At 45.8% G+C, this 14088-nt stretch overlaps 1 protein-coding gene across 4 annotated transcripts in view; it reads right to left on the bottom strand.

Annotated features, from left to right (window-relative positions):
• Nucleotides 1-9178: 9178 nt before the first annotated feature.
• The window catches only part of LCLAT1 (lysocardiolipin acyltransferase 1), a 109763-nt gene continuing 104853 nt past the window's right edge, over nt 9179-14088 (bottom strand). For all 4 annotated transcript variants that reach the window (XM_079298634.1, XM_079298635.1, XM_079298633.1 and 1 more), the window contains one exon: nt 9179-13303. In XM_079298634.1, coding sequence (XP_079154760.1) covers nt 12795-13303 — 509 coding nt within the window. In that variant the 3' untranslated portion in view covers nt 9179-12794. The remainder of the gene's footprint in view (nt 13304-14088) is intronic.

Genomic DNA, 14088 nt, shown 5'->3' on the forward strand with positions numbered 1-14088 from the left:
AAACACAAGCATCCCACATGGAGTCTGAAAACTTCTGAAAGTCTGGGTGTTTAAAGACAGATCAGACTGAGGTTTGCCCCGGACAGAGAGCTGCATCAGTATCTCTGCATGGTCCATCCCTCCCTTCAAATCTTCTTATCTGGGGGTCAGGTTGGCACCCAAATTGCCCCATGGACACCCACCTCCTCACACTCAGCTGGTAAGTCAGGTAGTCCTCCTGATCTGGTGACATCCTCCCTCAGGGTCTGTGCTACAGAGATTAAAAATAAATTAAGAAAAAGGATTATTTAAATTGAGTCTCAGAAGAGGAATATGAAATTGCACAGGCCATAATCCAGTTTGCCACCTTTCCATCTCAATAACCCCCTGTAAAGAACCATTATTATTGCTTGTCCTTATAAATGCTGGCAGGGCTGGGATAAGCTCAGTCCTTGCAGCCACCTGCCCCCAGGCTGCAGTGGAAAGGCACAGGCTCACCATTCCTTTGGGCTCCTGATGGCCTCTCTCCCCACCCCAGAGGGAGGAGACTCCCAGTATTTTGCAGCCACAGGGAGCTGGGACCAGCTGTGGGCACACCAGACACCTTTGCTTCTGAGTCCTGTCAGATTCACTTGATGATCAGTGGTTATTTAATGAGCACATGTGGAGCTGCTGGGACTGCAGGCAAATGATAAAGGTAGGGCTTTTGTGTCCCAGAATTTAAAAATAAAAAGCAATTTCAGCAGCCACTGCAGAAGAAGGATGTTCCTTGTCCAGGAGATGTGGGGCCAGGGGAGGAGCTGCTGTGGCAGCTGAGTTATCAGCATAGAGGAGTGACAGGAGCAGAAAAATGCACTCAAACATCTCTGCCAGGACCAACTCTTCCAAGTAAATTAGCTTGCTCAGGAAGTATGCAGTGGGCAGAGCAGCCCCATGGCTATGTTTGAATCATCCTTTTCTTTGCTTGCTGCGAGACAGAGCCTGATCCCAGAAAGGCCAGGGATGCTGGCCAGGGCATCCATGTGGTGGGCTGTGTCTCTGAGCCTCAGCCAGTGCCATTGTGGGAACAGAGAGGAGGTGGCACTCCTGTGAGAGCCACAAGGACTGATCCAGTGCCATGGGTGGGCTTTGCAGTGACCACAGAGACCCCACAGAAAAGAAGTAAGAGTGTGATGGGAGAACATACATTGGAGTCAGTGAGTCAGGGGTCTCTGAATCATTCAGAGAGAAATTAAAGTGCAGAAATTAAATTACAGCTTTTAGATGAGTTAAGGTATATTAAGCCAATCACACATAAAGTAGAATTTAAGTAAAAGTCAATAAGTTTTAGTTTGAGCTCTAGTGCTTTTAGTAAGTAAAATGCTTCAAATGCCAAAGAACTGTGAGTTCTAGTGAAAGTTGAAAAACATGCTAATGTTTTCAGTAAAGGCTCCAAGGCTACAGTTGTAGACAGTACTTAAACATAATAGAGCTATAGTAAAAATATTGCTTACATTTTTCACATAAAACAAAATAAGTTGTATGTGTAGTCTATATGTAACCTGGCATGTTAAGAAACTAGAATTCTAATAAATTAAAAAGTGATAGTCCCAGTTAATGTCTTAGCTTGTAGAAGATCCTATATAAAAGTATGCATTGAAAAGAGTTAGTACTTCTTTTAGCCATTTACTCTTGCCATTTGCTTTTGTGCTTTTAGCCATTTCCTAATTTTTGCCAATTGCTTTTGTTACTGCTTTTGCCATTGTTTTTCTGCTTGCCTTTTAAAACTGATGTGCTTTGTAATAAAATGTGCTTTGTAATAAATAACGTTGTTAGCAACTATTAGCTATTATCTGCTCTGCAAACCCCACTGAGAGGGACATCAGCCCTGGCTGAGATGGGTCACTAAGACAGGAGCTTTGGTAAATCTAATGATATAAATGATACAGAGTGGTAAATCTACCCCTCTACAATTTTAGTGTCCTCCAAGTGGTAGGCAGGGCTTAGATCTCGTCTGAGTCATGTGAAGCCAAGGACCAAAACATTTCTGGGGATGTGCAGGAATGCACAGCCACTGGGGCTATGGCCAGTCTCAGGGCACAGGCTGAGTGCCCAGGCTCTGCTCTCTGCCCTGGGCAGGCTGATTCACCAACCCATCTGCAAGAAGGCAGAATTTGGTCTAGGTGATGCCTGGAAAGGCTGACCTGGAACTGAAACTAGGCAGAGCAAAAGGAATAAAACAGGTATTTATTGAAAGGATACACTTTGGGCAGTGCAAGAGCCTGGCTGGGGCTACACCCAAATCAAATCCAAGATGGATCCTGGTCACGAGTCTTTACACTTTTATAAATTTTGGTTCATCCACACACCAGGGTCAATTGCCCAACCACAGCCCCAGGATATGAAGCCCTTGGCTTGCCCCCTTCCCTTCAACATTGTCTATGCTTTTTGGGTAATGGTTGCTTATGCTTCTTTATTTTCTGGCTGGGAAGGGATTGTTTTGTCTAACCACCCTGTGAAGAGAACTTAACACCTAACATGAAGTTTCAGAGTTACACATTAAGCAGCAGAGAATCTGAACAATACAAAAGCTAAAACCCAAGGCATCACAGGGCACAGTATTCAGGATCTTAAAATGGTAAATGACAGTGTGGACACTGCACAAACACAGCATGGGCTAAGGCCACTGTTTGCCTACAATGCCCTGAGTAAACCAGGGCACTGAGCTGAGCTCCCCAGCACCACAGGCAAACTAATTCACTGACAATAGCAGAAACCAAGAAAACAAAGACTATCTGTTATTCCCTTCCACCCTCTCCAGCTCCCTAAAAATAACTCTCTCTAACCATCTTTATCCATGCAAAGCAGCAGAAACACCCCTCCAGCTGGTCACCCCAATGTCTCCATCTGACACGGGGTGGCTGTGGCCACTGCTGCTGTGCTGCAGCTTCCCCACTGTGATGGCAGCTGGGGCACTGTGGGGTGGCAGCTGCTCCTGAAGGCTGGGCACAGAGCATGACCAAGAAGAGCCTGCCCCGAGTTTCCCCAGCGCTGAGGAGCAGGCACAAAGCTCAGGTCTGACCAGCAGCCATAGCAGGGCTCTGCACAGGGAGCACAAACCAGACAAGGAATACCCTGACCCTGAAGGAAATGAAGCATTTTTAATGGTTCTCTGCCCCAAAGAGGAGAATAGATCCCATGAGTGTTAAGGATTCAGGCTCAGAGGGTAAATGATGCAAAAAGGAGGCTGACTTTACAGTACAGTGGTTATGGCATGCAGTGGGGGTCTCCCTCCTCCTTTACGCACAGCTCAGTATCCAACACCACAGCCAAAGTCTAAAAGGAGTTAGCACAGAGTGGATTTTGCCTTTTCTGAGGCAAGGTTCATCTGAGCACAGCATCACCACTCCAGCCAGAGCTGGAAAGGCACATCAGGGCCTCCTGACCTTGGCTCCCGAGCTGCCCGATGATGTCCTTCTGCAGCTGAGTCATATTTTTAGGTCCTTCTCCCTGCTGATTCATTAGTGGAGCTAATGTTCTCCAAACTGCTGGGCTTCTGACCCTCGAGGTGTGTACACCATGCTCTCCTGATAAATATAGACCACTTCAATTACATAACCTGTCTAATGAGCAGCACCCGTCCTCCCTGCGGGCAGGAGGGGACTGGGAACAGAAATGCCTCTGCCAAGGGTGTGAATGGATGCTTCACTCTTCTTTTTATTTCTGTTGTCTTCTCTTTTCAATGACTTCCTGCTGCATCATCTTACTGAGTGACTCAGTGAGGGTCGATGGCCCTGGAAGTACTCCAGGTTCAGGGCGACCTCTCAGCTCTGCCCATCACTGCTGGTGTGTGGGCCAAGGTGCCCCTTTCTAATCTCCCCCTTGCTCAGGGAGACATGGTAGAGTGGCAGGATTAGGATTTGGTGACACTGAGCTAAAAGCTGGCTTCTTTTCCTAACTGGATGTGTCAGAGCATTTGGCAGAGAAGGGGTAACCAGAGGACTTTATACCAAGGGGTGCAATGGTCTGTCACTGGAAAGGGCACCTGGTTTAGATAACAGCAAAAGCGCCTGTGGTGCTGTGTCGGGGTTGTGTCCATGTGCTTGGCCATAAACATGTCTGGATATCACAGAATGAGACATCAGTGGAGTCAGGCTTGTGATCATACAAGATGAATGTCTGATTACTTTAGGTCTTGGATGTGACTGCAATGGCTGAGTGGCAAAATGCAGAGTAATCATTAAAAATAGCATTCAAAGTACAGTGTGAAGCACATTATTAATAGACTTGACAAATGCATGCACAAGTGGGATGATTTCTTTTAGTGCTGTGGTTTTTAAATCTGCAGCACTTGCAGCAAGATCCCCATGGAGAGGACCCAGGGAAACCAGGTCTGCCCCACAGCAGGAGGTTTCTCTCCTCGAGGATGCAAGCCTTGCATCATTCAGAGAGAGGAGGAGCTGTTCCCATCAGCTGCACCCATGGTTTGGCAGAGCTCAGCCAGGCTGGCTGCAAGCAGAGACATGGTGGCAGAGGGCTGTCAAGGCAGCTTGAGTGATATTTATGACAAGGACCACTCTACCTATATTTGTTTCTGCTGTGCCAGCATCCAGCATGTCCTGTAATAACTTTAATAGCTTTTATGCAATGGCTAGGGATGATGAAGCTAATTCAAGATAAGGTCTTTAACCTCCCTGGTTTTATCCCTGTCATTATCTGATCAGCTTCCCTCACTGTTAGATTCAGGCTGATGCAGGGCAGAAGGCTCATCCCAAAGTGGTGGGATCTGCTCTGACCTTCCCATAAGCAAATAGTTCTGCTTTTGCCCCAGGGCTGTGCCTCTCCTGACATGCTGTGGCTGCCACTGAGCACCACCTGAGGAGATGTCTCCAGTCCTGCTGAACCAGCTGGGATGCAGGAGGTGTGTGACATGTGCCACTGGGCAGAGGCAGAGCCAACAGCACAGCCCAAGGTCTTTGCCCCAGGTCCACAGGCCCCCCATGAGGCCACAGATCTGGGGCCTGTCCCAGCCTGCAGCAGAGGACACCAAGCCCCATCACTCCTTGCCTGCAGTGCCCTTGTCTACCTCCCATCATTAAATGATGCAGAAAGTCTGCTAAGGACTTTCATGCTGGAAGGACTCAGCAGGAAGCAGCTAATGCAACCTCTCTTGTTCATCCACGGGACTGATGTCCAACGGGTAATAAAACCACAGGCTCCTTTCTCATTAATGCCTAATTATGCTCTCTCTCACTCACAAAGCACTTTCTGTCATTAGGAATGGAAAGCTGAGAGCCTGGCTCTAACCTTCACATGTTGAGAGGAGGCAGACCTGAACACCTTGCTGTGATCTTGCATAAAACATCTCCTTGTGCCTCTCAGGGGCTCCTGGAAAAGAATCTCCCTTTCCCCAGTGCAAGCAGGAAGAAAAACCTCTAGAGGAGCATAGCATCTGTAGAGAGAGGCTGGAGATGGGTGTGACACTTCACCAGAGTGACCACAGGATCAGGCTTGCCCTTGCCCTGCTGCAAGAGCCTGTGATGGACCAGAGAGGCCTGAGCCACCTGCCCTGCTCCTGGTCACTCATCAGCGTGGGAACAGAGGAGACCAGACTATTCCAAGAGCTTCAACACCTTAAGTTAAAGCCAGGCTGGGCATGAAGGCTGAGGCACCCCATGTTCTGAGATCATGCAACATCCTTCACATGGTGCAGGAGCAGGAACAGTGAGAGAGCAGAGATCACAGATGAACACCAGCCCCACTCCCAGTTGTGCCAGACAGAACCCCACCAAAACAGTTGGATTAACTCCTGGGGGTGGATGTGGCCCAGGCAGGCAGCTGGAATATCTGTGCCAGCCCTCACTGCTGCTGGCCATGTGGTGTTTGCTGCCATTATCCTGCAGCATCCTGCACTGTCCTGCCCACAAAGGGGAGACTTACTCCCAGCCAAGGCCTCGGGGGCCAGGAATAGCACCTGTCCCAGAGGGACATGCAACATCAAAGATACAGGTGAGTGTCAGAGCCTGATGCCAGACACAGCCCTGGCTTGCAGTAACGGAGCCTGTGCTCTGTCCCTGCCCTTGTCCCACATCACTCACAGCATCTCTGATAAGAGTACCAAGGCCACCTGAGGGTTATTGGTCAGCAGGTCCTTTCCCAAGTGCTCCTCTCTGGCTTCCCAGCTGCTGGCTGAAGCTCTGGGATCCTGTGGGATGATGCTCCATATCCCTTTGTCCTTGTGCTGGCCATGAGTATCTCACATTCCTTGTGCAGATGATCCAGCTGGCAGGTGATCACACAAGGGCCCAGTGTGGGTGAGGAACTGGATCCAGCCCCTCTCCTTGTGTGTCTCTCCAGGCACAGACAAGTGCAAGAGCCTGCAGTGTCAAACAGTCCTTGACTCTGCTTTGTGAACTTGGCCAGCACAACCTGATCCAAGTAGGACACACACACAGGACTGTGGCTGCAGGGACATTATTCTCCTGCTTCAAGCAACAGAGGTACTCTAAAACCTTCTTGTCTCTTGCTCCTGGGAAGGAGAGAGGAGAAGGAAGGCACAGAGCAATAAAAGAATCAGAAAAGTTTTGTTTGCTCCCAGAAGTAGTTTAGAGCATTTCCTTTAAATGCTGGTTCTGCTCCTGCAGGAATTGGTTAAGGTGTGTGAGAAGCAGCACAAGTGCAGATCCTGACCTGCCCATGTGAATGTTTGTCTGATCCTCAGGTGCTGGAAGGTTTCCCTGCTGTGACCTTTAGACCAACCCACTGACAGATGATTTGTGCCCATCACAAAGCACCAAGAAAAGCCCTGGGAAAGTGGGGACCTTTGCTTAGGTAGCTATAAAAAGGGCACTTGAGTGAAGTGAGTTCAGAGCTGAGTTTCAGAGAGCTCTTTGAACAGCACTGGCAGGGGGTGCAAAGCTGTAGGAAGCAAACCTCAGGACCTACCAGCAGGCAGAACAACTCCACTTGAATAATTTCAGTGGATAATCGAGAAGGAAAACTAACTGTGCCAGTAGGGAGGGGGATGATGAGGCAGCTCCTTGCCAGGAAGGTGAGGGAGCACCTGACAGCCAGGCAAAACATGGATTGCATAAGGCAGCACTGCTACAAGTGATTTTGCAAACTTCCCTGGAAAGGTGAGTAGTTTCCCAGCATGTCAGTGGGAATTTGACTGACAGTGAGAGATTATCCTTAAAGAACTCAGGGTCTTGCACAACTGCCAGGAAAAGAAGCAGGAGGAGCCATTTGCATGTCCTTAAACACAGGGCATCAAGTGAGAAATGTGAGCACAGAGAGGAGACAGCACCCTGAGCAGCTAACAGGGACACACAGTTGTGTTGGCAATGCCTGTGAGGTAGGAACAGAGAGGGGCTCCTCCTGGGGCAGTGCAGTGGTCCTGCTGGGAACCACCCTATGGTGGATGCTCTTTCTCTTCTCACTTTATCAAAATATGCTGAAGTATTTCAACAAAGACCTTTTCCTTCAGCTCTAAGACAGGATGACACACTCTCAACAGCTGGCAGGAGCCAACACCTTCCCTAGCACCTCTACCTTGTTATCCTTAACATTTCCCTCCTCTTTGGGGCCAGTGTTAATCTACATCCATCCCTCTGGCTCACTGACCACCCAGCAGTTCAAAGAGCAGAGGAAGCCTTGAAGGCAGGGGGAGAAATGGTGCAGGGGGACAGAGGGTAAGACCCAGCAGAGATGTTAGTCCCAGGTTAAAGCTCTGTGGAAAGCTTCCTGTGCTTCCTGCTCCTCCCACAGCATCTCCTCATGTTCTCACACCATACAGAAGCTAATCCCCCTCTGCCACCTGCCCTGGGCATGCAGAAGCAAGGCTGAGGCCTGAGCTTTTAGCTCTTCTCTCTGTAAGGCTGAAGGTGTTTCTCTGCTGCTGAAGGGGCCCTTGTCTCCTCCCTCAACAAGCAAGATAAGGAGAAATGCAGGGAGGAGATTGCTGACCACCAAAGCCATTACACTGACTGCACCTGCACACCTGCCTCTTTCATGCAGCCCAGCATGAAGCAAATGCAGCAAACACTCTCCCCTCTTCTACTGAGAGCAGCAATGCCTACCTGAGAAACAGTCCTGCCAGACAAAGACCTCCAGAAAAGAGAATGACAAACCATCTGGAGCCCTACTGTAACAGAACAAAGACATCTACTTAAAAACTCTTGGCCTGATATCCACTCCTGATGAAACTGCTTGGCCAGCAAGGACAGAGGCAAACTCCCTCCCCTTGACATGCCTCAGCCCAAACCCTCTAGATGAGAGTCATCCAACCATGCTATAAGCACAGACCATGCTCCCAGGAGCATTTTCTGGTTGAGATTGCTTGCAGTGTGATTCAAAGTTCTTATTTCCTCAGGAAATAAGACCACCTTTCCTCCACTGTATTGAACTGCAAAGGAGGGGTTTGAGGCAGCTGGAGGGTGAAAGCTTTGGCCTCCATTAATAATGTTTTCTGTATTTCAGAGAAATACATTCTTTCATTGCATATTTGTGAGGAGACAAAGAGGAAGAGAAAACCATCTTTCCAGAGTGACAAGCCACTCATTTTGACTTTGGAGAAAGGATTTGAATGCTCTGAGCATACATAGACAGGGCCAATAGCATTTCCAGCTGCAGAAACTGCTACCAGGGTTTCTGTTTCTTCTTTCTGCCACAACATACCTGCTGGAGATGTATTTCCCTAGGGCCAGCACAACAAGGCTGTTCTCACTGGGTAATGAGGAGCTGAGAAACACAGCCCTCCTGCATCCACACCAGATTAGCAATTAAGCAATGAAGAGAGAATCAAGGGGCCTGTGACCTGAAGTTACATTAAAGAAAGGTCCTCTAAGAATGTGAACCTTGTCATAGATTGTTTCTTGTGTCAGTAATTACAGCTAAAATGGAAGAGTTACCTACCTATCACTACCTATGACAGGTTATTCTTCAGCAATCTTGGTTAAGCAGCACAGCAAGACTAAAGCTGAGCTGTAGTTCTTGAACACTCATAGGTTTCTGTGTCTCTTTATATGAAGAAGCTGGAAGGGAGGGTAGAGCCAGATGCCCCTTTTCAGCCTCCCATGGAGAGTTGGGGGTTTTCCTCCCTCAATAGCCACAATCCATGAATCAAGCATGGAAAGAAACACCAATCTGCCCAAGCAAGCCAGCCATATGACTGAAGACAAGGTTTGCTCCTTACAGCTGCAGTAAAAAGAAAACAGCAAAATTAAACACATGCAATGCTTCAGGTTTTTATTGTGGCTGTAGAGTAACTGATACATGGTTAAAACATTCTAATAATATCATCAGTGAAATCTGAAAACTAAGGCTTTCTGTAGGTTTGTTGTGTCCTGGTGTTTCTTTTCACACAGTGCACATATAAAATCAAGTTATTAAAACACAGATTTTTTTTAAACAACATCAATTTATGCAATGCAGAAACTAGGAACTACATTTCCTATGATCAAGACAACACCTTAAAGACTAGCTTTGGGCCTTGCAGCTTTGAAGTCAAGAGAAAAATATCTTGGTCTGACATCCTGCTACCCAGATGAGCCTGATGACACACACAGATGGCAGGATTTCAACCTTGTGTTCTGAGCAGAGAGAAAGAAACCCCCTGATGCTGATGAGGAAACATTTGATTGAACAAAAGGGAGCAGCATCCTTAAAGCACAGCCTTGATCCCAAACAATGTATGCAAGACCTGTAGGCCCTGCAGACAGAGTTCAGAGGGGCATCTGCTGGGACTACAAGAGAAGGTGAAGAGGGACAAACCTGCTGCTGAGTGAGAGGAGAGCCAGTGCCAATCCAAGTCCCTTGGAGAGGGCTGTGTGATTCCTGGTGGATTAGCATCTTCATCCCAACAGTACTGAAACAATTTCCAAGTGATTTACCCAGCACAGAATCCCAGAATGATTCAGGAGAAAAGATCACTGAGTCTAACTACAAAACCAGCACTGCCAAATGCACCACCAATTCATGTCCCTAAATGTCACTTTAGTGATCTTTGAAAAGGAAGACAGGGTAGGAACAAAGGAATCTCCAAGAAATCTGTGTATCAGAACCTTTTCATTAAAAAGCTAAATTTTCACCAGAGAGAAAAAAAGCATTCACAGAAAATTTTTCCTCCAGTTCCTTAATGACTTTTTAAACAAAGAAGCTTCTCTATGCACAAAACTTGTAGTTTTCATTCAATATTTTTTCCATCTTGCATTTCTAATTGACCTGTGATGCACATAATCTAAATAATTACATCAGACACAAAGCCAGCACCTTTCCCTGTGTGAGGATTCTTCACTTACCACTCACTGCATCATGGAATTGGGCACTGCAAACACATTAGCAGCTGACAAACAGATTATTCTTTCTCTTTGATCCAAACACGAGAGAGGAAGATGAATTACAAATTTTGCAAGATGTTTTTTACCACATTACAGTAGGTTACATGTTTAACTTCTGCTGGGAGAAAATTCCTTGTAAAGGTAAATGATGGATTGCACTGACTTCACTTTCAGAGCCCAACTTTAATTACAGAGAGACATAAATCCTGTAGCTTGCCATGACCAAGACTCACACTGATGTTCCCAGTGTATCTGGTGACAGCACAACGTTCTCTGACCGACCAAGAGAAACACAGCTGGTATTTCATGTCACCAACACATGGAACCTGTCCTCTGAAGTCATTCCTGAAGATGATGTTAAGGCTGTTGGAGGAGGCTGGCCATGGTTACTCCTGGTATGAAAGCACAGCCGTGGCTCAGGACAGACTGGAAGAAGCTGGAAGGTCTCCTCTGCATTAACCACAAATGAGGTTTTTAGGTTTTCCCTTGCAGTGGGTTACCTGAATGTGCAGGATATTAGCTGAAGAAAAAACAGGCTATGGAGGTTTAAGCTGCAACCATGCCTGTGATATCACAGAATTGCTTTAAAAAAAGACCTCAAGGCGCAGAAATTACATCCTTCACTCATGACAATGCAACACCAGTTGTAAATACAAATATGAAAAATCATTAAGAAACATAACCCTAAATAGAAACCTACTTTTATTAATTTTTAAGAAAAAAGGGATTAAAAAATTGGAGTAAACCAGATGGCTTCAAGTACTTTGCACATAATAAACAATTAGTTATTATTAGCATAGATTAAAAAAGACTTGTCACCTTGCAAGGGACAGTTGAATAGAGGCTGGTGATTAGTTCAAAAAATGGTCTTTGAAACAAACACATTAGACAACATGCTCAGTGTTGTAACTTAGAAGCAAACAGTTGTGTCCACCATGCTGACCCAACACTTTGGATACCTAGCACAGTTTGAGATACACTTTGCACTCTAGACTTTCACATTTCATGGCAACACCACTCAACAAACAGAGCCAGCCATCTGGGTCCAGCTCAAACAAGCCCTCATGCAACAGAAACCAAATATTTAGCAAGTCAGGAAGGTTTTGCAGCAATACAATTGATCAAGTTGTCTAAAATTTTGGAGGTTGCAAAATGATTTAACGTGAAGACCTGAAGTGTTTCTGAAGTGCTGAAAATGTTTTTGTCTTTTTCTATGTGAGCTTGAACATCACTTTTACTATATATGACAAGGGGTACACTTGAAAGTGCCTTGTCTGAGTTTAAATGTTCAGGTGTCCTGAATGTCATTAAAATAAGGGAAAAGTTGCAAAGAAGGTTGAAAAAATAACAATGTCATCAGGCAAACAAAGCCAGTATGCAAAGGGAAGATGAAGCTCTTCACTGTGCTAAGTCTAAAACTCAAACCCATCTCTTGTACCACCAAGGAAAGAACCATTGCATTTCAACAGGGCTGTCTGACATGCATGGAACAAGAAGTCTTCCTGCTTATGTACATGGACACATGAAATGCCAAAGGAACTAAAATTAATACTAAAAAGAAAAAAAATAAAGGAGAAAAAAAAGGTATTTTGCCTGCTCTGAAAACTAAATAATATGTTTTCAACCAAAGAATGTCTACAAGGATACAAGGAAACCTTTTTGAAAAACATTTTCCAGTTACTCAGAGACAAACAGCTATTTTTGCCTCTGTGAGAAAAAAATACCAATAAACCAATAAAAAACCAGCTCCCCTATCCTGAAGCTCTACATACTACAGTAGGAACAAGTCTCCCACAGCTAACAGGGAGACTAGAACAGTATGAAACAGTGAGATATAAAACTTAGGTCTATTAAATAATCAGCAAACACTTAAATGGAGGCAGAGTGAGCACTGTAATGCATTCTGTACTATGACACAAGACTGCAAGGCTTAAAAATCCTCCTGAGTGACCAAGCCAAAATGGTTGAATACTTGGTAGGTTCAGTAGTGTTTGGAAAAGCTTATGCAAAAATATTACTTCAAAATAAGTTTGAGTATTTGAAACAGAAAAAAGAAACAGAACAATCTCTCCTTTGACTTTCACCTACCATCAAAACTTACCAGTTTTCCAAATTTGATGCTTACTTCACACAATGTTGACTCTAAAGAAATATCACATTTGCCTCTCTTTGCTGAACTGTTTGGGTTTCTACATGAAACTTCAGTGCACATCACATTTATTAATGTCCTTATGATTGTTCAGCAATCCAGCAATTTGTTTCTTAATGACAGCCGAATGCAGTTGCTAGCTGCTTATGAGAGCAATGTCGAAATTACATTCAGAGATTAAAAACTACCATTTTCACGTGTAGCAGTGACTAACATTTTTCTTTCTCTTCACAGAATCATGTGCAAATGTCTAACAATGGCAATAGTAAAAGACAATTCTCATGCAAAAATTGTTCCCTGTGCACAAAATTAGCAGGGCGTCTCAAAACCACCCTTCCACTACCCCAGAACTAATTGACTTTTCCTTTTGCCTCGTGCAACTTCTGCTGCTTTTTAAAATACCGATGGCAAGCGAGTTCAAGGAGCTCCAGCCCGCCGAAGATCTTCTGCTGCACCACGAAGAAGACCACCATGGCTGCCAAGTACCACTGTGCAAAGCTGCAGAGGTAGAGCAGGGCCAGCACTCCCAGCGGGAAGGCCGTCCAGTAGAGCAGCGAGGCGCACTTGAGGGCGAGCACCCTGCGCTCGGATTTGCAGGGCGGCACGGCGCCCTGCCCCGCCGCGCTGAAGCGCCGGCCGCCCTGGTAGAAGCGCCGCAGCCTCTCCTCCTTCTCCTCCCAGCGCTGCCGGCACCACCGCTCCAGCTCCGCCTTGCCAGTGGGCACCGTCTCGATGGGGTATCTCTGCACGTGGAAATGAATCTCCCTCGGGAAGTTGCCTTGCAAAAGATGCTTCTCTGTCTGAGGAATGTTCTGGGGGTATGCCACGGTTATGTCGTGAATGGCGTCGAGGTTGTCACCTAGAAGAAAGGTTTGGGGAGGAAAAGATCAATAGAGATCGTGCAACAGTCGGAATACTAGTCTGCTTCAAGACATGATTGAAAACTGTCAAAATTATGGCAGAAATCCCAGAGATACATTAACTATGCAGACTGTGTTTCATCTGCTAGAATATCTAAAGGCTGAAAGGTCAAACTTTTCCCAATCACTGCCTGTTCTGAATCCAAACAAAAAGCTTTGGGAACAAGATTATACACAGTAGAAACTAATGCAGAATTACAATAGTAAGAGAATAAAGTCAAATGTAAGGGAGAGAAGAGGCACATCTGGTCTCGGATAACGAGTGCTGTATGTGAATCTGATATTCAGCTGTTTGGGTAAAGGGAGCACAGCTAAACATTCCAACAGCAATTGCAGATTAGAAATTCAAGGGGCTATTGATGAAAAACCCCCTACTCTTCATTAGCATGCCTGATTGAGCCAACATTTTTGAAGGGATATCAGTATTACCAAAGCAGGGCTTGCTAGAGCATCCTTGTACTAAGTGTTTTTGCATTTTGCACTTTCTAAATACCATCTTTATCCTCCAGCCTCCAAACAGACATTCTTTTTAGATTTCATAAAGTAAATTCTGCTAGTGTAAAACTGATCTAAAAATAGGCATGTGGTGCACTGGACGTTGCATAACTGTTAAGTTCTGCCAGCAGTGATTTATGTTGCTGTTTTTATTTGGCTGGCTGGCTCAGGGCAAAATAGAATTGGAGACTAAAAGCTGTCTCCAGTTGCAGCAATTGAAGATTTTTGT

Source organism: Erithacus rubecula (genome assembly GCF_903797595.1).
Source record: "Erithacus rubecula genome assembly, chromosome: 2".
NCBI lineage: Eukaryota > Metazoa > Chordata > Aves > Passeriformes > Muscicapidae > Erithacus > Erithacus rubecula.